The 22,615-nt window shown below is 37.4% G+C and overlaps 3 protein-coding genes and 1 long non-coding RNA gene across 5 annotated transcripts; 3 read left to right on the forward strand and 1 right to left on the reverse strand.

The window, feature by feature from the left end:
- The first annotated feature begins 299 nt into the window (after nucleotides 1–299).
- On the forward strand, nucleotides 300–10,283 carry ppp1r42 (protein phosphatase 1, regulatory subunit 42). 2 transcript variants are annotated; one of them, XM_077244747.1, is made up of 9 exons: nucleotides 300–436; nucleotides 4,878–5,016; nucleotides 5,569–5,735; nucleotides 5,848–5,986; nucleotides 6,475–6,591; nucleotides 8,060–8,177; nucleotides 8,438–8,569; nucleotides 9,071–9,203; nucleotides 9,963–10,283. In XM_077244747.1, exons 1-9 carry the CDS (start codon nucleotides 399–401, stop codon nucleotides 10,003–10,005), a joined length of 1,026 nt encoding a protein of 341 aa, XP_077100862.1. In that variant the 5' UTR covers nucleotides 300–398; the 3' UTR covers nucleotides 10,006–10,283. The 2 variants fall into 2 exon arrangements, with proteins under 2 accessions (XP_077100862.1, XP_077100863.1); XM_077244748.1 differs by lacking the exon at nucleotides 300–436 and adding an exon at nucleotides 663–777 and having other exon boundaries at nucleotides 9,963–10,139.
- Nucleotides 10,284–12,216: 1,933 nt separating this feature from the next.
- Nucleotides 12,217–12,996, forward strand: tcf24 (transcription factor 24). Its single transcript, XM_077244082.1, has 2 exons — nucleotides 12,217–12,677; nucleotides 12,895–12,996. Exons 1-2 carry the CDS (start codon nucleotides 12,240–12,242, stop codon nucleotides 12,994–12,996), a joined length of 540 nt encoding a protein of 179 aa, XP_077100197.1. The 5' UTR covers nucleotides 12,217–12,239.
- Nucleotides 12,997–14,325: 1,329 nt separating this feature from the next.
- LOC143751935 (uncharacterized) lies at nucleotides 14,326–17,148 on the forward strand. Its single transcript, XR_013207312.1, has 6 exons — nucleotides 14,326–14,409; nucleotides 15,410–15,458; nucleotides 15,984–16,040; nucleotides 16,253–16,324; nucleotides 16,520–16,586; nucleotides 16,777–17,148. It is a non-coding gene; the product is annotated as an uncharacterized LOC143751935 (long non-coding RNA).
- On the reverse strand, nucleotides 16,582–22,552 carry mcmdc2 (minichromosome maintenance domain containing 2). Its single transcript, XM_077244750.1, has 14 exons — nucleotides 22,308–22,552; nucleotides 21,976–22,106; nucleotides 21,685–21,744; nucleotides 20,995–21,190; nucleotides 20,799–20,921; nucleotides 20,376–20,477; nucleotides 19,718–19,846; nucleotides 19,393–19,627; nucleotides 19,105–19,310; nucleotides 18,831–18,997; nucleotides 18,273–18,452; nucleotides 17,630–17,766; nucleotides 17,161–17,270; nucleotides 16,582–16,912 (listed from the first exon to the last, which is right to left on the reverse strand). The coding sequence occupies exons 1-14, from the start codon at nucleotides 22,402–22,404 to the stop codon at nucleotides 16,761–16,763; spliced, it is 2,025 nt and encodes a 674-aa protein (XP_077100865.1). The 5' UTR covers nucleotides 22,405–22,552; the 3' UTR covers nucleotides 16,582–16,760.
- Nucleotides 22,553–22,615: the final 63 nt, after the last annotated feature.

The following is a 22,615-nucleotide window of genomic DNA, read 5'->3' on the forward strand; positions in this document are numbered from 1 at the left end:
AGACTGACTCAGACGTTCATTTAAGTTATTCCTTTAATGATAGAAGTTAATTCTAATTTGAAGTTAATTAAACAAGTTTATTAATTACTACAGCTCTTGGAATAAATTACTTTTAACAGCATCATAAAACATTCTTTCACACATAAATCGAGAAACAGAACAAGCAGTGAACATCGTGTTCTAAAGTCAACATTAAATTTAAAACAATTTAAACTTTTCTCCATTTCGGTTGAGAATGTCATGACACATTTTGAACAACTCTGGCGCGTGATCTTGCGCTCGCGTCGCTTCGCCATGGCAACATCAGCTGGCTTCCTAAACAAAGCCGAAACAAGAGGAAAAGAGAGAAGAACATTACAACAGCAGAAACACTTCGCGTTCATACCTGACGACAGTTAATGCACAACATTTGTATTATACTTAACGTTATATTAAGGTAAGAAGACGCCGTGCTTGTTTTATAGCGCGAGTGTGCCTTTTCTGTTTAACGTTAGCTGCTACATGTCAACAGAGGCCTAACGTTGCTCGTCATTGTTTATTAGAAATAAGAATGCTCCTTTATGTGTATTTCAATATATTGTTAAATATACTTCGGTGTATTATAAGATAAGATAAGATAAGAATCACATTATAAAGATTGGCAAACTGCCATCTTTATCCCGTTCCCTGGAGTGTAACCTCAGAAAGTTATTGATTTTAAGAGGCTCTCCATGTCAACTCCCCATAGTCTGCTGCTCTGAGATCAAGTGTAAAACCGACCTGCTGTCATGTGTTGATGTATGTATTCCCTTTACTTCTGTCCTAATGTTCATCGTCTGTGCGGTTGACAGTATAGACAATATAGAGAGTTCTTAAAAGACAATATAGAGAGAAGAAAAAAATATATAATTACTTTCCAAGTAAGTAGTCCAGATTACAGCATGCAGATGTGCAGGATGTGTCAAGCTTAACATTACAGACAACGCATATCTCAAGGGTATTGGGTTATTTAGTTTTTCCTGGAGGACAGATCTCCCTTTATGATAATATGAGGTCACATGTCTATTTCACCTTTAGCCATCTCACTTTTCAAAAATAATATGTAATTTTTACAAAGGTTTGCGGGTCAATTGACTATGCTGTCTCTAAAGTAGGCTACATATCAAAGAAATAATGGTCACCACATCAATTATTCCTTTCCAAAAACCTATTTAAAATCAATATAGACACATATTTTGAGATTAGGGGCTGTATTAAAGAAACTTCTGATCTTAATTTCTCACTTAAAGATAGGGTAGGCGATTTGTTCCAGAATTTTTTTTTTATTATGCTGATTATACGATTTGAGACATGAGATAGTTTAATGCCTTCTCTCTTCTTGTGACGCTTTGGAACCTCTGCTGTGTGCGTTCATGTGCTTTAAACAAGGGGTTCTCAAACATTTTGGAGGCAGGGACCCCTTACGGGGGAAAAATATTTCCAAGGACCCCCTCATATTTATAACAGTGACTGAGCCCAAAGTTAATGTGGGAGCGCTTAATGAAATGTTTTGACACAAATAGTCTTCACCCAGGGTCGTATGCAGGGTTTTCTAAATAGTGTACTTAGGTGCCAAAAGTGATCTTGCTAGGGGGTCCAGATCCCCCCCCCCCCCCCCCCCCCCCGAGGAATTTTAGATTTTCTTGATCTACACATGCATTTTAAGGTGTTTTTAAGGTGGCCAAAAAATGGGATAACTATAGCTTTAAAAGCATGTCAGTGGGCAGTGGAATACATTTTTTGTCAAGTAGATGACAGTTTAAATTTTACAATGAATGATCCACATACAAAATGGAAATGCAGAATGTATAAGATTATTGTTCACATCACATCAAAACACAATCACATATTCCAAACAGGAATGGCCTTAAATGAGAAATGTTTCAAGGATTATTTTGCAAAGATGTTAAATTCCAATATTTGAACACATTCGAGGTACACAAATAGTAGGCCTATAGTACAGTAATAATGGCAAATTATGTTTAATAGGTGCTTGTGTTGTTAAATTGAGCTTATATCCACTGTAATTAGCTAAAAAAAAATAATGTTAATTTCATCCTGGACACAGTATGCTTCTCTTGACCTGTAGCTGGGAGAGTGGGGAACAAAGTAATGCTTTTTGACTTTCTCAGTTTGTGTAAATTCACTTGGGGTTCAGAGTATTTATTTTTTCCCACATTAATTTCACACGTGTCTAGATCTTGTTTAGCCTACATCTTATCTCACACTTTATGACCGAATAACTGAAGCGTCATGCGGAAATGCGCATTTTGACATTGACGAGCGCTGGTAGTCTGCTGAAACCGCTCAGATGAGAAGGTCAGTTTATCATCGCGATGTTTAATATCCTTGCAGCGCCAAATTAGAGTTTATATTAGGCAATTATTTCAAAACTCTCATTATATAATAGGCTACACATTAAAAAAATTACAGAGGTCCAGACCTGCACGTATCAGCATCTTCACATGTGGAGAAATGAGATTGGAACAACAGCAAGTCGACGGTATAATGATTGACCGTCACTGCCTTCATAGTGCACAACAGACAAATTAAATTAAGCAGAACTTTTTATAAGTTCGGTGAGTATTTTATTTTGATAATGAATAGGTTTTGATGTAAAATTAGCAGTGCTAGAATTGACATAGCCTATTGTGCGCGCACGCGAGACGCCGGCGCGAACACTTGGATTGTTTCCTATGCAGTGGAAACAAAGGAATACTCTTATTTATGGTCATACAGATAAGAGTACATCATTCAAAACGGCAAAATGTCAATTTTTTATTTGTGTGTACATTAAAAATGACTACAAAATGTCATGCCTTTTAAAAATAAAAAAACCAACAGGATGCCGGTTCTGCCGTCTCTGTCTCCTTCTGGCGCGCGTGCCCAAAAAACGACCAAAACACAGCGAATACTTGACGCACAGGCATAAGAAATATAGATAGATTATCTATCTATAGAAACCTTTAAAAGCATACTTTTTTATTATTTGACATTAAATGCATTAGGCCGATAAGTCACTTTGGAATAAATAGCAAGTTTTCAGATGATAAAGAAAACATGACTTATAGTCATGGAAAAACGGTAGGCAGTTATAAATTATTTTGCGGACCCCCTGGCTATCGTTCACGGACCCCACTTTCAGAACCACTGCTTTAAACAATCGGCAACCTTCCGATCTCTCTCTTGAATCCAACAAGGAAGTGACTTAAACTGCAATTCATCGACTGGCCGCTAGAGACAGGCTCCAAAAGACATTCAATCCCATAAAAAAAATGTTTACAGCGTGGTGTAAAAAAAAGTGGTTTTGGTCTATATAGCTAATTTTGCCCTTCATGACAACTGTGAGGGGGTGAATTTTTTTGTAACTCATCCGCTTAATTATATTAAGCCTTAAAGTTCTGCATAATTAAGGGCGTGGCCTCTTGAGTGACAGGTGGATTGCCGCTGCTGTCACTACTAGCCGCTTGGCTGCTGTCTGTTAGCTGGCACGTCACCTCAGTTAATACCACCTCTTTGCCCATTTTTTTGGTAATCCAGGAGTGACCTGCAGTGACGCTGCCAAAATGCAATGGCCGGCTCCGCCCACTTTGGGCTTCAAAAACGCTCTTCAGAAACCTACGGGTGACGTCACGGACACTACATCCATATTTTTTTACAGTCTATGCTGGTTTTGAAGGAGGCGTGGCTTTGGAGAGCCGTTTCAAGGAAGGTTGGGATCTCATGCTTTCAAAGCTAGCCGCTCCAAAAATTACCTACTCTACCTTTAAGATTTGAAAATGTTCTATTTCCTAAGCAAAATTACCATGGTTATTAAATAGATAGGATAGCATTCTGAGTTTACAACCCCAGTAAGGCTGCGGTCACATATAGCGCCTAAAAACGCGTAGAAAAGGCGCGCCGTGTTCTCCTTTTTCCAAGCGGTTGCGCTCCGGATGCGTCTGTCGTTGCTTAGCAACCATCAGCTGCGCTCTCCGTTAGGCCGTGTGTCCACCAAAGCGTTTTTAGCCGGCTGAAAACGCTGGACGCTCTGCTGAAAACGCCTAGCTGTGGGCGCTTGAGAGCGTTTTGGCAGCGCTGCGTTTTTTCAGTTGAGACGATTCGTTGCTATGATACAGAATATCCGCAGCACACTTTACTTGTAACTGATTTCGCAGATAATTTTGTTTCATACTAAAAAATTATTTTTTCATCCATTGTGTTCGGTTAGCTCTGCTGGTTGACGTCCTTGTACAGAAAGAATGTTGTGACAGTTGGTCGTGTGGTATTTGTCCCACCCCTCCTCCACTGTGATTGGACGGCTGTGTAAAAAGTGACAGTGATGAGCGCAGCGTTTTACCCAAAGTTGAACATTTTTCAACTCTCGGCGACCAGTAAAAAACGCTGGGCGCTCAGCGCTTGAGCGTTAAATACACGCTCAGCGCCTCGTTACGCTCATGGCGTTTAAAAAACGCGGCGCTCCCATTGAAAACAATTGGAATTTTACGCCAGCTGCGTGAAAAAACGCTTTGGTGGACACACGGCCTTACAGCAAGAAAAACGCTTGCGGCATTCTGAAAAGTTGAGATGTTTTTATCTCGATGCGGCGCGGACGCGCTTGGAAAAAACAAACACGTCGCACCGCGTCGCTTCCATTATGAGCGCGCATACCGCGTGCCTACATTTGAAATAACGAACTTGAGCGCGCAAAAGACACGATATGTGAACAGGCCCTAATGCATTCCTAGTAATCTAAATTCTATTTGATCATATGGTCTTGAATTGCTTATTGTGTTTTTGGCTCTCTCATAAATCTTCTTATTCCCTTGACATGCTGTGCTGCAAAAGAGAAATCTATCCTGTGATATTTTTACACACAGAGTCATTATGGTCCGCCTTACAGTGCATCTGATCGCAAAATCAAGCAATCACTCAAAAACCTGCAGAAGTGAATCTCTCCAGCAGTACCTGAAGAAACTGACCCATCTCAACTTTTCAAACAAAAGTATAGAGGACATTGTAAGTTCAAATTCTAGTTTCCATTAAATTAAATTTTACACTACCATTCAAAAGTCTGGGGTCAGTAAGATTTCTTTTGTTCCCCACAGATGCATTAAATTGACTAAAAGTGACATTAAAGACTTACATTGTTACAAAAAATATATTTTTAATGCTGTTCTTTTGAACTTTCTGTTCATCAAAGAATCCTGAAAATGTATCACTGTTCCCACAAAAATCTTAAGTTGCACAACTGTTTTCAAAATTGATAATAATAAGAAATGTTTCTTGAACATCAAATCAGCATATTAGAATGATTTCTGAAGGATCATGTGACAATTAAGACTGGGGAAATTAATGACATCACAGGAATAAATTACATTTGAACATAATTATATTAAAATAGAAAACAGTTATCCAAAATTTTACAATATTACAGTTTTACTGTATGATAAATGCAGCCTTGGTGAGCATACAAGACTTCTGTCAAAAAAAAAAAAATCTCATCAACCCTAAACTTTTCAATGGCAATATTTTAATTTTTACTGATTATTTTCCCTCTTTAACATATAGGATGATCTATCGATTTGCAGAAACCTCACAGTCCTTTACCTTTATGACAACCAAATATCACAAATCTGCAATTTGGGATTTGCCTCAAACCTTACACATTTATACATGCAAAATAACAATATCTCGTGCATAGAGAACCTCTCATCTCTGCATAATCTCTCCAAATTGTAAGTATATGAAAGTGCAAGCTTATTATTTTTCATCTAAATTCCTGCTTGCATTAAAATGAAGTATGACATCAATATTTTGTTGTTGGCTACTAATGTTTCTGTATTTGAGGTTCTTGGGAGGAAACAGCATCACTGTGGTGGAGGGATTAGAGGAGCTGAAGAGCCTGAAGGAGCTGCATGTGGAAGGTCAGAGACTACCCCGTGGAGAAAAGCTGGTCTTTGACCCACAATCCATTTCTAGCCTCTCTGTGAGTAACTTGTTTCTTTAACATTCACCTCAGTGAAGAAGAGCCTTAGGTTGCTCAATTAGATCTTCAGTCTAGTGCACTTATATTTAGATTAACATAGCACAGTGTCCTGAAGCATCTTGTGAGTTTGCTGTCAGAATCAGAAGAGAGGCGTATGACTCAAGGACCAAGATGTGTATCAAAGCAGTTCTGTGCAAAATTTGATGAGGGAAAAAGAGGTCTCTGTGGCTGCCTCCTTGTCTGACAAATCAACAGGGAGTATTTACTGCCCAGGCTATGGGAAAACAAACCGAAAAGTTGAAAATTTTGTTTATTTTGATAATTAATGAAATTGCAAGTGTAAGTGTACCCAATTTTTCCCCCACAAAAATAAAAATCCTAAATGCTCTCCTTTTACTAACAGTGAAATCTTCATTGATTCACCAGAAGTGGAACTGGTTTCAAATTAAAAGTGCATTACTAATTATATTTATATTATATTCTTTCAGGAAACCCTGTGCATTTTAAATATCTGCAAAAATAACATTGATGAGATATGGGACTTGGCCCCTCTCAGAAAACTGGCCCATCTTTTTGCTGCTGATAACCAGCTACAGGACATACAGGTAAATATGATTTTTCCATAAATAAGATACTTATGAACAATGGTTAATTTTATAAGCACAATGAAAGTTACATTTTGCAATTTTTGTTCTGTTTAAATACAACAAAGTTGTATCTTCCAATGAAGTGTGAAATGATAGAGGGAGAGTAGTGCAAAAACCTAATCCTACAAATCCTTCCAGCAATCTCCAGACTTGCACAGGGTCAGAATTATTCAACAAATCAACGGGACAGTCTCCAGGGACAGCTTCTGCTGACAATTTAAACAAGCACAAGTTTTCCTCCTTCCTTAGTGAACTGATTTTCCTCTGAAATACACTCAGTGCCCCGTATAACTTCAGCCTTGTATTAAAAAACCATTTGAGGCAAACATTTAGTGAAACTAAAGCTGAAAAGTAACCTCTTCTGGAAAAGGGATTTCCAACCTATCGATATCACACATTCAGTGACTACAAGATTGGTGAAGGAACACTTTCTGAACACTTTCTCTGCAGTAGTGTAACGAGTAAAAAAAAACCTTGTCAAGCACCTCGCTAACTTTGTCCAACAGCACAAAAGACAATTCTCTCAGCAACTGCCACCGATAATAGTGATCCATGTGTCAGAGGAAGCTTTCATGTTTAGCAGATATCTCCTTTAATTTATACAACCCCTTTGCCACTATTGATTCAGTGGCGACAGCACCCAAAGGATCAATTCCTGCCTTACGCAGTTTGGTCCAATTCCAGAGGAAACATTATGGATTTTTAAAATAGATTATGACAGGCAGTCAGCCGAGTGACAAATGGGTACTGCAGAGGCTGTTAGTGGCGCACGGCCAGACAGTGCAGATAGGGATCGAAGCGCTGGTCAAATACAGGTTCATAACTGGCCATCATTAACCCAGTGTGGGGCTGGAAAGAGCCCAGTCAGGAGTGCATTCAGCACTCCCGCGCATGGGAGGGCAATTTGGCGCTGGGCAGTTCCCAGCCAAGCCCTCAGAGTGACAGACCTGACACGATCATTTATCAAAGCCTGAGAGCGCGCGGCTCGCTGGGGTCCCGCTAGAGCTGATTGCACGCGGACTGAAAAGTGGAAGCATTTTAGTTGAGACAGGAAGGCAATGAACAATCAGAGCGTGTCCAGAGAGTATTCATATTTCCAGCCTGGATTAATGTGTCCTTAGATAAACATACACTGCAGGCAACATGCTTGAGGACTACTGCCCAGGGGAACTTGTTAGTCCGAGTGACAGTATTTATTAAAACAAGCTGATGTGTTGTTTATACTTTTTGCCCCTCCAATTTTTGGGTTTAATTTCTTTTTTAATGTTTGTGTCCTTATTGTCGCTCTGTTTATTTTTGACCATGCAGATCTTCTTTAAAATCTTCTAAATCTTTTCAGTGTTCAGGACTTTTTTACTCTGTCTACCAATGATTTTATTTTCCACTGATTAAGAGTAAAATGTAATGCCTTTATTTACGCTTTCAGGAGCTAGAGACAGTGTTCAGCCAATGGTCTCAACTGCGGCTACTGGATCTGAGTAGAAATCCTGTGTGTCACAAACCTAAATACAGGGACAGACTAATAACTGTCTGCAAAATTCTAGGTGAGAAAGGTTAGCTAACTTGTGAATACGAGTATTGAGTCATTTAAATTTTAATTATTTATTGTAAAAGAATCAGTGAATGGCTTGAATTGTTTGTCCTTTATTATTAATTCATCACTTTTAATGACACTTCAATAATGTTTATTAAGCATTTTAATGACAGCTATTTTTGATAGTTATTTTTATTGGTGATTTGCATTTTAAATAATTATTTAGTGAGTAAAATAATACGGAAACTGTATTTATTTCTTGATATTTAGAGGACCTCGATGGAAGACAAATAAATGAGCTGTCTAGGCAGTTTCTAATCAATTGGAAAGCCTCAAAAGATGCAAAGAAGAAACTAGAGGATGAAAAAGACATCAGAGGACAAATCACAAATCCACTTACAAGTATAAATATTTGCTTGCTTGTTGTGTGTGTGTGTGTGTGTGTGTGTGTGTGTGTGTGTGTGTGTGTGTGTGTGTGTGTGTGTGTGTGTGTGTGTGTGTGTGTGTGTGTGTGTGTGTGTGTGTGTGTGTGTGTGTCATTATTTACATAAATGTATATATAGAGGATTAAAATAAATGTTATATTATTTAAATACACACACTGTATAATTTGTATTACAAATAAAATAGGGCCCTAACATGTCACCATTATTGCATTTGAATTTACAAAATGTCTTTGTTGATTGCATTCCAATGACATTGTCATTATTGTTCTTTGATATTTACAGTAATTTTTTTTTTTTTTTTTGCTATGCATTTTTGAATGCATTTGTCCTAGTAATGGGCAAGGCATAATTTATTTACATTCCACTATTGTATATAATCAGCATGTGGTTGAGTAAGCCTTACATCCATTATGTCAATTTCTGTGACAATGTGTGACTAACCCGTGTTTTGCTTTAGCTGATATTCAAAAGGGCCCCCAACATCTCTTTGCCCATGACCGCAGTAGCTCTTTGAGAAAGCCGTCAGAATTTGGGAAGCCCGTCGTAACATTTCGGCCAGAACAAGTTCAAGCAGACAGCAGAGGAAGAAGGTATGAACAACTGAAATTTCTGCATGCTATTCATCTATTTAGTTATTTATTTCATTTTTTTAATCGAATACTTACGACTATCTTCTATTAAAAAGGGAAAGAAATTCTTAAATAAAAGCTATCGTGTTGCCATCAGACATGCTGGACAAATGCCTGCTGTTTCTCAAGTTGTATGACTCTTATTTTTCCCACCCATGCAAATAAACAGCTTTCTCCTTTAGAACTGGCCTGAGGTTAACCACAGTTCTGTGCTGTGTAATGTGACATCATCTTTTACTGCACAAATCATACCCCTTTGATGTCTCACATTCTACATATGTTAATCCTATTGGTTATCATATCAGTTGCTTTATCAGTGTGTGGCCTCTGAAATGCAGAAATGATTTGTTATAGCTACAATAAATATGAACTAAATGTTTTTGTACTTACAAGAGAAAAAAAACGTAACAAGCTAGAGTATGAGTAAAAAGAATGATAATGCTGAATGACAGTTGTTTAAAGCCCTAATTTTCTATGTTATTATAGGGGTCCAGTAACAGAAGGATTTTAGTCATAATTTATATAAGCATATATTAGACAGTGTGTGCCAGGATTTTATTGTTCTTGGCTATTTTTAATATTAAGTATTTACTATTTTGACTATTAACACAAAAATTATAAACACAAAAAGCATAAAAGTCAACAAATATTGTTTTAATAGTGTAATTCATGACATTTCGTTTTATTTACTTAATCATGAATGTTCTGGTGTGTTCCCAGGTCAAGAGGGCTAAATATTCCAATGCGGAGTGGCAGACTCTGAATATCTGAAACTGTTGATTTAAAACCCTTTATCAGTGTCCTTTTGGCTTTATAAAAGTCTTTGCCGTCTGTGTGAGGACTTTTCCTAAATACTTTCAATACAGCGATTCTTCAGCTCTGCAATTTACATACAATGTGAATTTCTGAGCAGGTTCACCATAATGCACTCTCGTGAAGTCTTTTGCACTGCCTATTTTGCATCTTCAATTATATTTCTTACTTCTTAAATATTTGTGTATGTGTTTGATTGTTTGTTTGTAATAAATTTACTTTGCAAAATGTTTGAGTATTTTTAATATGATCATGTTTTGTTCATCATCATTCTTTAGGATATACATGTATTAGTAATGTTATTGTTCATTAAATATAGTTTTTAAAAAATCCTAGATATAGGTAATTTTAATAACAAAATCTCAAAGTGAGATTTTATTTGCCATTGGAAATTCTCTGTGAAATCGCAGACTATAGACTACATCTGTAGTTTAATTTTCTATTTTTAAGGTTTGATGATGCTTTTAGTTATTTACATTATCAAATATACTTTTAGCACGTTGTTTTTTCATGTTTTTTATAAAATAATATATTTATTATATTTTTCTGATCAAATATGGAGTATTTTAACAAATTAATGCTCCAAATCTCTGGATCGTGCTTTAAATTAAATTACTAATTAAATAGTCGTTTACATTCAGAGCTAATCATATTATATTTTAGATTCATAGTTAACTTTTTTTCCGACTGAGGATTTATTTCAGCTTACACATTTTAGCAGATTTATCAACATCATGGACATTGCGTTCTGGATTGCAACGGTAAATGAGTATGAAATATAAAACTGATTTTATAATAATGTTTAGACATAGCCTATAGGCCTATAGAATACGCGGTGAGAACAGTAAAGCACGAATGTAATTTCTGCGTATTTGGGAAATGTGTATATCGACACCAGGGTATAACCCCTGAAAGATGTAGAATAATTAGACAGAGAAGCTACTTAACCTCATTTGCTCTGCTTCGTAATTATTGGCCTGCGGGCAATACTGTTACTTCATCCTTACGAAAACAATGTTTATTAAGAACAGTCTCAGATACATGTTATGAATAATTCCATTCATTAATTCTCCCACATCTCCGTTTGCGGAAAACAGAATGATTAATTTAGGAGTCTCACAAGAATTTCCTCAAGCGTGCCAGTTGATTGCAGTGTTTAGAGTTTATTTATTGGCTTTGTCCCAGAAAATAAAGCTGATATCTGCGGCTCAAAATTATAATATCGACATGCCTTTTTAAATGTTAAAGTAGGCTAGGCTAATTAAATAGTCGAGCACCGTGACGATATGCAACGATCTGTTTGCCAGCTTGAAAATTACAATATGTTGAATACTTGGGTAAAACAAACCAAATAAATTAGCACCACACAAAGCCAAAAAAGGGGACATGAGTAGCCTATTTATTTCTTAGATAAACAATATTTTATATCATTTTTTTGAAGTTGTGGATTACAAAGTGGTTTACAAAGTAACCCAAAAATGCTGCCTCTGGCGTCGGAAAATGGACTGTATCCTCCTACCGACCGATGCGAGAACGGTTTCAGTTGCCAGAGTTTTTGTGGCTTTTGATTAATTACACCGGAGTGAAACACTTGTCAGCTCTTTGTGTTGCCCGATAAATTAGAGGCTCGTGAGACTTTACGCAGTCATTCAGGTGAGGACGCTGCGTGTGCGCGGACATACAGCCTATCCGACCGTTCACGCGCAGCACCACGACTGTATATTTTTACAACGGGAGAGGGACTAATATTTTACAACGGTACTTTTGCCGCCGAGCTGTGGGGATTTTCATGCCTTGATGTGTGTTTCTTAGGACAGCACTTGAAACGATAATACAGGTATGATTATAAAATTTCAGTAAGTTCTCATGCAAATGCACCTTTACAAGTTACTTGAGTTGTATTAAAACGGCATTTTCTGATATGATTTAATGTAGCCTAAATCATAACTTAAGGCGTCTATTAGGCTGTTTTATTGCTTTGACATTGATTGACTCATACTGGATATGACATTTGTTTGGGCTCACTTGAGTCAAATTTTCCCATAAAAGTTTTTAACGAGTGTATGAGCTTAAACGTGTTTTTGACATAGCCTATTCTTCAATACTTGTATAAATGTGCCCGTTTACCTAAATGTGTATTTTTAACGTAGCCCACTATTTTAACCAGGTTAAGGGGTGATTCCAATGGTTGGAAGACAGTCGATCCGTATGAATGGCATTGGTTCTGTGACAGTTATGGATGACAGTCCCGCATCAAGCCCCAACTCGAGCCCCAGTCCCGACACGCTCTCAGCGGACAGCCGGCGCGCAGAGGCCCTGTCCCACTCCAGGGTGGTCCCGTCTAGTGGCCTCGGTGGCAGAGGGAGACCCGCAGCAGCCAACGCAGCGCGCGAGAGGAGTCGCGTGCAGACGCTCAGGCATGCGTTCCTCGAGCTGCAGAGAACATTACCGTCGGTGCCACCGGACACCAAACTGTCCAAACTCGACGTCTTGATATTGGCAACCACATACATAGCGCATTTAACGAGAACCTTACAAGAGGAAGGGATGGAAGAGGACAACACAAAACAAACTGAAGCTTTGAATTCACTTAAAGGCGATGGCTACTTGCATCCTGTGAAAGTAAGTTTTGGTAAATTCTGCTGTCCAATTATTGGCCTATATTTTACCATGAAATAAAAATTTAAAGTAGAGATTTTTCACATTTTCATTAATTCAATACAAGTTTTGAGCAGGCTACTTTAAGATTGAGGTTGCAAATATCCATTTTACATGTGGCAATTCATATTATGAAACAGTTTTCAAATAAGTGTTTATATTCATCGTTTTTGTCTTTCAGAAATGGCCAATGCGTTCAAGATTGTATATCGGTGCCACTGGTCAGTTCCTGGGTAACTCGAATGAAAATCAAGGGGCATCTTCATCATCGTCTCAGACATAGCCTAGATTATTTGCACAAAAGGTTTTTGGAGGTATTGATTTAAAAATGAAGGTTAAAAAAATGTTGTTGTTTTAGAAATTTTGTTGCATAAATTTTCCAGTTGCAGCCTGTAAAATTTTGTTTTACGCTACAAATGAACAGAAATCTTTGAACTGATTATCATTATGTTGCCATAGGCCAACAGACAGCTGAATAATTGTGCATATTTATATATCCTAATTATTTCAAATATGTAAATAAGATTAAAATATTAAACTTTTGTGTTTTTTTAAATGTGGGTTTCTGCTCAGACTTCTGTTGCTATTTGCAGTTCTGTACTTGTCTGAAATTCCGTGTGTCGGGTTATAATGAGCTGTCACGCTTGAGCTGTCTGCTATATGCACTTTCTGTTACAACATTTGCACTAAATGCATGTGTGAATAACTCAACATTCGTCAATTGAAGTGGTCTGTCAGAATCGCAACAATAGCATCACCATCCCTTTTCTTCTTTGAATAATATGTGGAATAAATAAAACAATTCTTAAACTAAAATTACACTGATCTCAAGTTTATTATCAATATTCCTATCGATGTTTTTCTAAATCATTCACAATGTGCAATAAAATGTGTTCCAACGGTATTTGACATGCATTGAACATTTTAAATAGCCTATCAAAATATTTAATTATTTGTATTTATAGTTCGGCTTATATCTCATGTGATGGCATCATGCTGTGAAATTGATCATGGAAACATTAAAAAAAACTTTAAAGCTTAGTCATGACACATTACTGAAAAATTGTGGGAAGCAATGAATATTATTAACTCTGTAAAGCCGTTTTAAACCCCCTAAAGAGAAAAGTTTATGGCCCCGATTGTAGCCTACTATTAATCTAAATAAGTAACATATGGCTGACTGAATGCATCATTTTTATCTAAATTGTGGATATTATTATTAAAGTTATAATATATATTTTATAGCTTACTAGCCTATATTTTGTGTGACTGTGTGTGTGTGTGTGTGTGTGTGTGTGTGTGTGTGTGTGTGTGTGTGTGTGTGTGTGTGTGTGTGTGTGTGTGTGTGTGTGTGTGTGTGTGTGTTTGTGCGCGCGCGCGTGTAGCCTACTTTAGGTTTGAGTAGCTAGATTCAATAAGCAAGGTTCTTTCATTAAAGAAATCAAATTCCAAAAGAATTTTCATCAAACTTTACTGTGTTTTTGGATTGATATCAATACAATCGTGTCATAAACGTATGCTAGAGTTAAACAGTTTCAGACGATTTTATTTCATCACACTAGTCTAGCACATCAGCACGCATGTGCTGGTCCTACTAGGAAGTACTTAAACCCGGAGTACGCATTCGTCACATCCTTTTCCTCCCAATAGTGGACTGAGCTGGTCGCACGTTTTACGTGTTGCAGTATAACTTGAGGTAAATGTATTTCAATTAATAGTTCTACTGGTTAATTCTAACATAAGTGAAAGTATTGTTGCAGCGATTTGTGGAACTGTTCGTGAGGTTATAAGCTCGTTTAGAGATTTTTGCATCCTGGGTTTGCCACGTGGTTGGTTCCCACACGTGTTACAAAAATACTATTTTATTATACGAATTTGCCACGTCGTTTCGTAGAGGTATCATTAGTCATTAATAACTGGAATTTGAAGGAATATTTGAATATATTGAAGAAATATTCATTGTATATATTTTAATTCATGAGCTTTTGAGCAATGATGTGGAGAATACATAGATCTCGAATTACTTTGCTTTAGACCTCGTTTGAACGGTTTATCTTGAGCCCAAAGTGACTAAAGTTTTGACTGGATGTATTGCGTTTCTTCAGGGACCGTATGATCAATATTGTAATCGTGACATGATTTTATGAAATCTTGTAATCATGACCTATCTTAGAAAAGGTTTTAAGTATCCCATGAGGACTGTTATAAATCATTTTGGCAGGTGAGTGTCCCAGATCTGGTGATAAATTGCTCCTTTGCCATTTGCTCTGCTGTCGGCAGGACTGTGCTCTGTCCGGCATAGGTCTGCTGTCCCTTGTGTGGCCTGACTGGTTTGGGAATGGTTTTACATGACCTGGATTGGGTAATCAGGGCTTTGATTCACTTGGCGGTGCTGTGGTCTTGGTAAAGGTCCTGACCTTGAGTTGAACTAGCCTTGCTTAGGCCTTTGTGTTTGAGTGTGAGGGTCTACTCTCAAGCTGTGTTGCAATGCCTTTTGACCTCTAGATCATCAGTCATCTTTTTGAGGTGGAATTGAGTTTTTCATTTTCCTCTTCCCTCAGTGCTGCTTATTTGAGGCACTAAATCAATAGCTTAAATAACATGGGTAATTAGTGACCATATTCATAACTTTCTGCTGCTTTTGTCATGTGTCTTTACTTAGAATTAGAAGTTAAATCTCTTTTTTTCTATCACAGAAGAGGCAGATGAAGATGGCTGCAGCTAGTGGAAAGAATCACTGCAAAGGTAAGAAACTGAATTTGCTAAATGTATTTTTAAAACTAAAAGATGTGGAGAAGATTACCGGGATGTAAAGCGTGTCGGATTGGTTAAACCAAAAGAAATGATTTCGCGTTTTTGCAGTTTACTTTTCATGCCACATTTGGGTGCTGAAACAAACTATCTGAAGCAACAGCAGAGCAATTGACTTTAGTATGCGATTAAGAATATATAGCCACCTTCACCTATCCTCACTAGATTCAAGGATTGCTACTGGTAAAGGGTGACGAGAAGTGCAGATGAAGATGCATTTAATTTTTTTAATTTTTTTTATATATATACATTGTAAATGAGTTCATGTTTTTCTTTTGTGCAAAATGAATGTTTGACGAATGCTTGTTGTCATGATGAGTCACGTTTTGCCGTTTACCCATCAGACCAAATTGGATTGCTGATATTGTGACTATCTGAAGCAACAGCTGAGTTGATTAGACAGTAGCTTATTTGAGATTTCACCATAATTAAATTTGATCTTACTTATCCTCCCACCAGGTCCAAGAATTCCACTAGGAGAGGGTGACCTGAGAAGTTCAGATCATATGAAAACTGGCAAGTTAATTTTTTCCTTTTGGAGTGCAAAATGTGTATTTTTGAAAATTGCTCGTTACCATGATGACATCACATTTTTGCCGTTTACCCGTCAGACCACACTGGGTTGTTGAGACTGTGACTATCTGAAGCATGAAGCAAAATTGAATTGACTACCCAGAACCCCATTTGAGAATACTACAGTATTGATTTTATTCTACCTCCCCTACTAGATCGAAGGACTGAATCTAGAAAATGGTGACATGAAAAATGCAGATGAATGAAGACTGGTTACTTGTATACTGGTAAATAATTATATACAATTAATTTCTTACTTGATGTCATTTGCCATGATGAGAACATTTTTGCCGTTTACCCATCAGACCAGACTGGGTTGTTGACACTGTGACTATCTGAAGCATGAAGCAGAATTGAATTGGCTGCCCAAAACCCAATTTGAAAATACTACAGTATTGATTTTATTTTACCTCCCCTACCAGATCGAAGGACAAACTAGAAAACGGTGACAGAAGTGCTGATGAATGAAGACTGGTTACTTGTATACAGGTAAATAATTATATACAATTAATTCTATATTTGATCATGTCATTTGCCATGATGAATTCACATATTCGCCGTTTACCCATCAGACCAAATTGGGGTGCTGAAACTGTGACTATCTGAGGACAGGTCTTGACTTTAAATAGGCTAAAGCTTAGTTTCTGCTTGTAATACCTTGCTTCATTCCTCTATACAGGTTGCATAGGTGTGCACAAAATTCAAGATCTGCTTGCGGTATTCTTCCAGTGTAAGGTCCCGCTGGTGCAAGGAGTCCAGGTCATGAAGAGCACGGGGAAACACTGCATCGGGTGGAAAAACAAGCGCAGAGGCCCCTGCATTCCCAAGACAAACTTTCTCATTCCCAAACACACACAGTAACGGGAGCTTGATCCTAACTTTAAACTTGTAATGAAGTGCTAAAATGTGAATGGGTTGTGATCAAATGCACATATTGAAATAAATTACCATCAAAAACATTCCTGATTTTGTTTCTTTACTGAATGTCATTTTAGAATGACCCACTGGATTTCAAAGATTTTGTGTATTTGTTTTAGACTTAAGAAAGAAAGAGGATACCAACCATGTTTTATGGTGACTGAACTCTCGCACAGCAGTACTGCAATGACTGCATCTTCCTCCAGAACTTGCTTCCTCAGACTGAGTTTAGCATGAGCCTGGGCCAGAGAAATCCTTAAAGAACCAGTAAAAAATATTAGTTATGTATGAAATGGTTACATTTTTAAATCTCCTTTTTATGGTTTCTGCTTGTTTTACAGAAGTGGTTTGGATTCCTAATGCTTTATTCCTCCATCCCCTTTTTTTAACTAGTTGTATAAATGTCTTCCATCAATATCTAAAACTATCATAAAGAAATTGTTAGACAACTGTTTGCTGACAATCGTTTGGAAATGGGGAAGTGCTTAATTTGCAGACTTTCAATATAACTGCTCCATCTAGTGGTCTAATATGACTTTGTAAAGAGTTGCCATAATATAGCTTTTCTTAAAATCAGTTCAAATGTTGCTGCAAATTAATTTTGTAGTGCTTACAGCAGTCTGACAGAAGTGACAGAGGATCTCAGTGTTGAGTCTGAGCGAACCCTGCGACTGGCCATGTAATAGCCATGGATCATCCTTTCTGCCTCAGGGCAGATGTCCACCTTCAGCTCCCTTGCGTGATCCAAGAGCTAAAAGATATTCAAGTGTGGAAAACAGGCATGTTTTTTCATGTAACAAAGTCTAACCTTATGTACATTACATAAAATCTTCATTTCAAAGTGGTAGACTGAAAAAGAAACAGCAGTCCAAATACAGTGTTATACTGTACGCTAATGGGCAAAAGTTAATTCATATTTTTTTAAATGAGCCTTTTATGTTCACCAAAGCTGCAAAATACAGTAGAAACAGACTTTTATTATGCTAAGTGCATGCTATGTCATAATTGCAGAAATTTCAACTCTGAGCTGGGAATTATGCATTTCTATTGCAACACTATGGTTGAATGAATCTGCAGCTGTCATGTGGTACAAGTAGGAGCTCTCAAAAAATTTGTAATTACGATCTCAACGAGGACGTAAGCGCTATACAAGTTGAAATCTCGTAATTATGGTAATTACAATATGATGTGAATGCACCTTTATTACAATTTAAAGGGGTTTCGATCCTTATGACCGGTAGTGTATTATTGACAGACCTCTTTGTAGTCGTGTGTGGTAAACTGCATGCATGCTGGGTAAAGGGGTTCTCCTGGGCACATGGCCTGTCTCAGCGTATGCACTGTCATGGACAGAAGTGGTTGATTGCCGCTTGTTTCTCGACACTGGACTACGAGTCCAAATGCCCCTGCAAGTTGAAGGGGAACTGAGCCCATTTCCTGCATTTATAAAATAAATCATAATCACTATAAATAAGCAGAAGCTGTAAAACCATGACTTCTTTAAAGATTTACTGATGTAGTACTATAAAATAACACTTAAGTCATTTTTAAACAATTTGGAGAAACCAGGGGTGCGGTTCAGCAACTGATACAAATGAGCAAAATGAGGAACTCTCCTAAAATAGATGGCATTGTCTCTGGTTCCTGTTCCCAAATACAGAAAAAGGTGGGTTCATCTGTGAAGCACTCCAGCATTCCATCTAATCAGTCTTTTGGTATGTACTGCATGCTTATAAAATTCCCATATTATCATTCCCATCTCATTTCCTGAGGAAAAGCTCCATTTGACTATAATAAGATTGGATATGAACCCACCACAGAACCCAGCACCACATTATCACATCTGGCTGTCCTCTTGGAGGGGGAAGCAGCATCAGCTAAGGCCCAAAAGTTACACTGGATGGGGAAGGAGAGCTGCTGGTCCATATCATCACCATACTTCTTGGCAGGAATGAAAATAGACGCAGTTCTGCTTTCAAGAGCTGAAGGAAAAATAGGTATTTAGGATTGGTGTGCTTTAATGCTTGTACAGTCTTTCATATCTAGCTGTCATCTGTGATAGAAATAATGTTAAACAATTAATTGGCACCAGACTGAAGCATGTCCATCTTGTCTTTCTTGTAGCATGTGAGGTCTCCCAGCAGACAGACTCCTCCAGATGCCAGCAAAGCTGAACCTGCATGGATGTTGGCGGTACCTGCTCCATGTTCATCTCTAGATAGAGATGCCAACAGCTCTCCTGTCAGCGCATGATGAATCCCTCGTGAGGCCAATGGCAGGCTATATCTCATCAACCTGTCAACGAATAAACACATACTATGCATCATATTTTGATGATTATTATCAAAATGGATATGTGCATTTGATAAAGCTGTACCTATCAATTATTAGACTGTCACTGGTGAGAGCAAGCACATCCAGGTGGTTGGGCGAGTCTGGATTATCTTCAGTTTGCACCAAGCTAAGAAGTAGCCCCAACTTTAATGTGTTGTAGAGTCCCGGTGGGATCACCGGGGAACCGAATGAGTTGGCTACAATGGCAGCGAACCTCCACGGGGAACAGGCCGAGGCTGCCTGCAGGTTCTGGAAGTTGTTGCTAACCAGACGGGAGCCTGTGAGCGGCAGTCAGGAGCAAACGACTTTGACATGCTGTGAATTTGTCTGGCTGTTTTTACACCATCAAAGTCAAAACAAGACCTTACATTTTGGGGTCCATGGTTGGACGCTGCAAGCCTCGACACTCCAGGTTACATTGGGCCACTGGTGCACATGAGCTGGAATCCCCACAACTTGGTACAGATGGCCAATTCTCATGGAGTTACACAGTTCATCTAATTACGTTAAGAGAAACAAAACAATCACAGTTGGGGGCTGGTCTTCACTTATTATTTTGAGAAAGAAGCTCACCACCAACACGACTGCCAAAAGAAACACTGCAGGCTCTTTTAAACAATGATTCCACTATGACTTGTAGCAACTAATGAGTGTACCTTACATTTATTAACATGTTTGTTCAGTAACTAGAGCCTGGCGTATTGAATTCCAGACTAATACTAGGTCAACACAATATGCTAATAACGTCCAGAGAATCTGTGGCCTCTCCAGTTGGCTAACTGAGAAATATTATTGAAGGAGACAGGAACACCCAATCTAATTTTGAAAGACACTGTGAGAGGATGTGTTTCGGCAGTTTATGTATTTGAGAGCTCTGATTCAACCTTATGAAAACCAGGTTAATCAGGCATGACAAGTAAGAGACTAACTGGATTATTTCCTAATGGTTGGTTGAAAAGTAAAGTTTATTTGCAATACCATGAGAAAGTAAAAGGGGGTAATTTAGGAAACAAAAAGTGCATTTACCTCTTAGAAAAAGGGTGACAGACTGATATCTTAAGGAAGCAGCATCATGAACTCCCAAAATATCCAGTGCTTTTACATGCATGAGCTCAACTAGCTGTTTATCTGTGAATTGAATAAAAAAAAAAATATATATATATACAATTTTACACATTATAACATTTAGTCTATAAAATAACTGTTTTCTCTTGAAGTTCAGTTAAAGTAACATTTAATAACATAAATATATTTACTTTCACATTTGATCAATGCATAATGTGCCGTTGCTGAATAAAAGTATTATTATTATCTTTTAAATCATACTGATCACAAACCTGAATGGTAGTGTTTGCAACTATAAAGTTTACAGATTTTTTTCCCCCATGTATCAAGTTTATATTTAATATAATATTTAATTAAAGTTTTTTATAATTAATGTTGTCTCACCCCCTAAAACACGAGATTTCACATCCTCTTTCAGCGGTGAAGAGCAGAGAAAGCAGGTAAAATCACTTCTAACCGTGGCAGACTCTGTGGCACCCGGTGCATGAACTCTGATATGATGAAACCCTTTGGACAAATTGACAAATTGTGTAGTACAAAAATAACAAATAATACCCATAAAGTTAATTAGGTTACCTACCTCTTGAGCAAGGACATGTCTCTTTTGAGCAGAGAAATCTGGCCCCTTGTGTGTATTTGGTGACACGTGTCATGGCAATTACGAGGCCCTCCAAAGCAAAAGGTCTCATTGGACCATATCCACGAGGAAACTCAGAGAGATCCAAACAATAGTCAGGAAAAGGTGGCAAGTGAGTTGGCTTTAAAACAACATTAACCTACAGAAGAAGAAAAAATATATCTTATGTTTTTTATATTTTGATACACTGATGGCTCTATTATATGATTGTCTAGTGAATTTCAAGAATATCCAAAGTCTGTACTCACACATACACTATCAGTCAAAAGGTTTTTTTTTTAAATGTTTTTGTCTCTTATGCGCACCAAGGCTGCATTTGTTTGATCAAAAATACTGTAAAAATTTTAATATTGTGAAATTTTATTACAATTTAAAGAACTGCTTTCTATTTAATATATTTTATTTATTCCTGTGATGGCAACGCTGAATATTAGCAGCCATTACTCCAGTCTTCAGTGCCACATGATCCTTCAGAAATCATTCTATGCTGATTAGCAAAACATTTTTTAATATTATCAATGTTGAAAAGAGTTGCTGCTTAATATTTCAAAAACATTACAACTTTTGACCAGTAGTGGACACATAAACAAACAAATATAAGTGAAATATGAATTTAATTAATTTGTTCCTTACCTGGCTTTCTGTTTCTATGTGGTCAATAAGTGACAGAGTTTTTATAGACAGATAACAAACCTGAAAAATAACCACTGCATTTTCATTTGTTTGAAATACGGAGTAGCCTAGTTTCAGAATGTAAATATCAAGTTGGTCTGTTAAGCATAATACAAAACATGACATTGTTTATTTTTTCACCAACAGGAAACTGTAGCTGGTAGAAAATGCATGGCTGTCATTTTGGATAAGCAAACGTGAGGTAACGGACTAATAAGTTGGTATTTTGTATATTTTATTTGTGCAACTCACTGACTGAAAGAGTGAAACTGCTTTGAGAGGATCGTGTAGTATACAGTCTCCCAGTGGGGCGTCGAGCTCAAGCAAATCTGAGGGACTTACATCAAAACTGAACCGATACACGGCCCCCATCTGCTGTGCACCTGAAAGACATTTACCCCCCTTTCCAAAGTTATTGATATAATAATAATAATAATAACATAAAGTGTAATGATTAATCTAAAACGTCACATAAAAACAGATGTGGACACTGTATGCGTCACGAGCACGAGCTCCTGTCCACTGAGGAAAACTACTAGATGCATTTAAACAGCTAATAATGCTCCCAAACTTTATAAACAAACCTTTAAAGACATTACAGTCTTCAATGAGTTTACGCAATCCACCACTTCTATCTAAATAAATTACTATTGCTTCTTTTAAAGAAAGTAGTCTATCCATATCTCCGAAATATACCGCTCGGCAGTTAGACGATTGGAGAAGCTAGACATCAATATAATATATGCAAATGAGATGTATCACACGTGACTCAAGAACCATAGAGTCGAATAACCCTTCTAATAACGCCTATAAACAAACATTTTAGTATTTAATGAGTGTGAAACACACCGCATCTATTTAAATTGATTATTATTGCTTAATTTAATGTATT

This window comes from Siphateles boraxobius, unplaced genomic scaffold (assembly GCF_051911475.1).
Source record: "Siphateles boraxobius isolate OS27281-9 unplaced genomic scaffold, OSU_SipBor_1 26, whole genome shotgun sequence".
NCBI classification, from domain to species: Eukaryota; Metazoa; Chordata; class Actinopteri; order Cypriniformes; family Leuciscidae; genus Siphateles; species Siphateles boraxobius.

What these genes read in the sequence shown, in the direction of transcription:
- ppp1r42 (XM_077244747.1), top strand. Translation starts at nt 399, where the DNA reads ATGCACAACATTTGTATTATACTTAACGTTATATTAAG. An exon ending in AATCCATTTCTAGCCTCTCT is followed by an intron (nt 5,987 to 6,474) that starts GTGAGTAACTTG and finishes ATATTCTTTCAG; the next exon opens with GAAACCCTGTGCATTTTAAA. An exon ending in ACCAGCTACAGGACATACAG is followed by an intron (nt 6,592 to 8,059) that starts GTAAATATGATT and finishes TTACGCTTTCAG; the next exon opens with GAGCTAGAGACAGTGTTCAG.
- mcmdc2 (XM_077244750.1), bottom strand. Translation starts at nt 22,404, where the DNA reads ATGGATAGACTACTTTCTTTAAAAGAAGCAATAGTAATTTATTTAGAT. An exon ending in AGACTGTAATGTCTTTAAAG is followed by an intron (nt 22,107 to 22,307) that starts GTTTGTTTATAA and finishes AATGTCTTTCAG; the next exon opens with GTGCACAGCAGATGGGGGCC. An exon ending in ATGTGGTGCTGGGTTCTGTG is followed by an intron (nt 18,453 to 18,830) that starts GTGGGTTCATAT and finishes TTATAAATGCAG; the next exon opens with GAAATGGGCTCAGTTCCCCT.
- tcf24 (XM_077244082.1), top strand. Translation starts at nt 12,240, where the DNA reads ATGGTTGGAAGACAGTCGATCCGTATGAATGGCATTGGTTCTGTGACA. An exon ending in GCTACTTGCATCCTGTGAAA is followed by an intron (nt 12,678 to 12,894) that starts GTAAGTTTTGGT and finishes TTTGTCTTTCAG; the next exon opens with AAATGGCCAATGCGTTCAAG.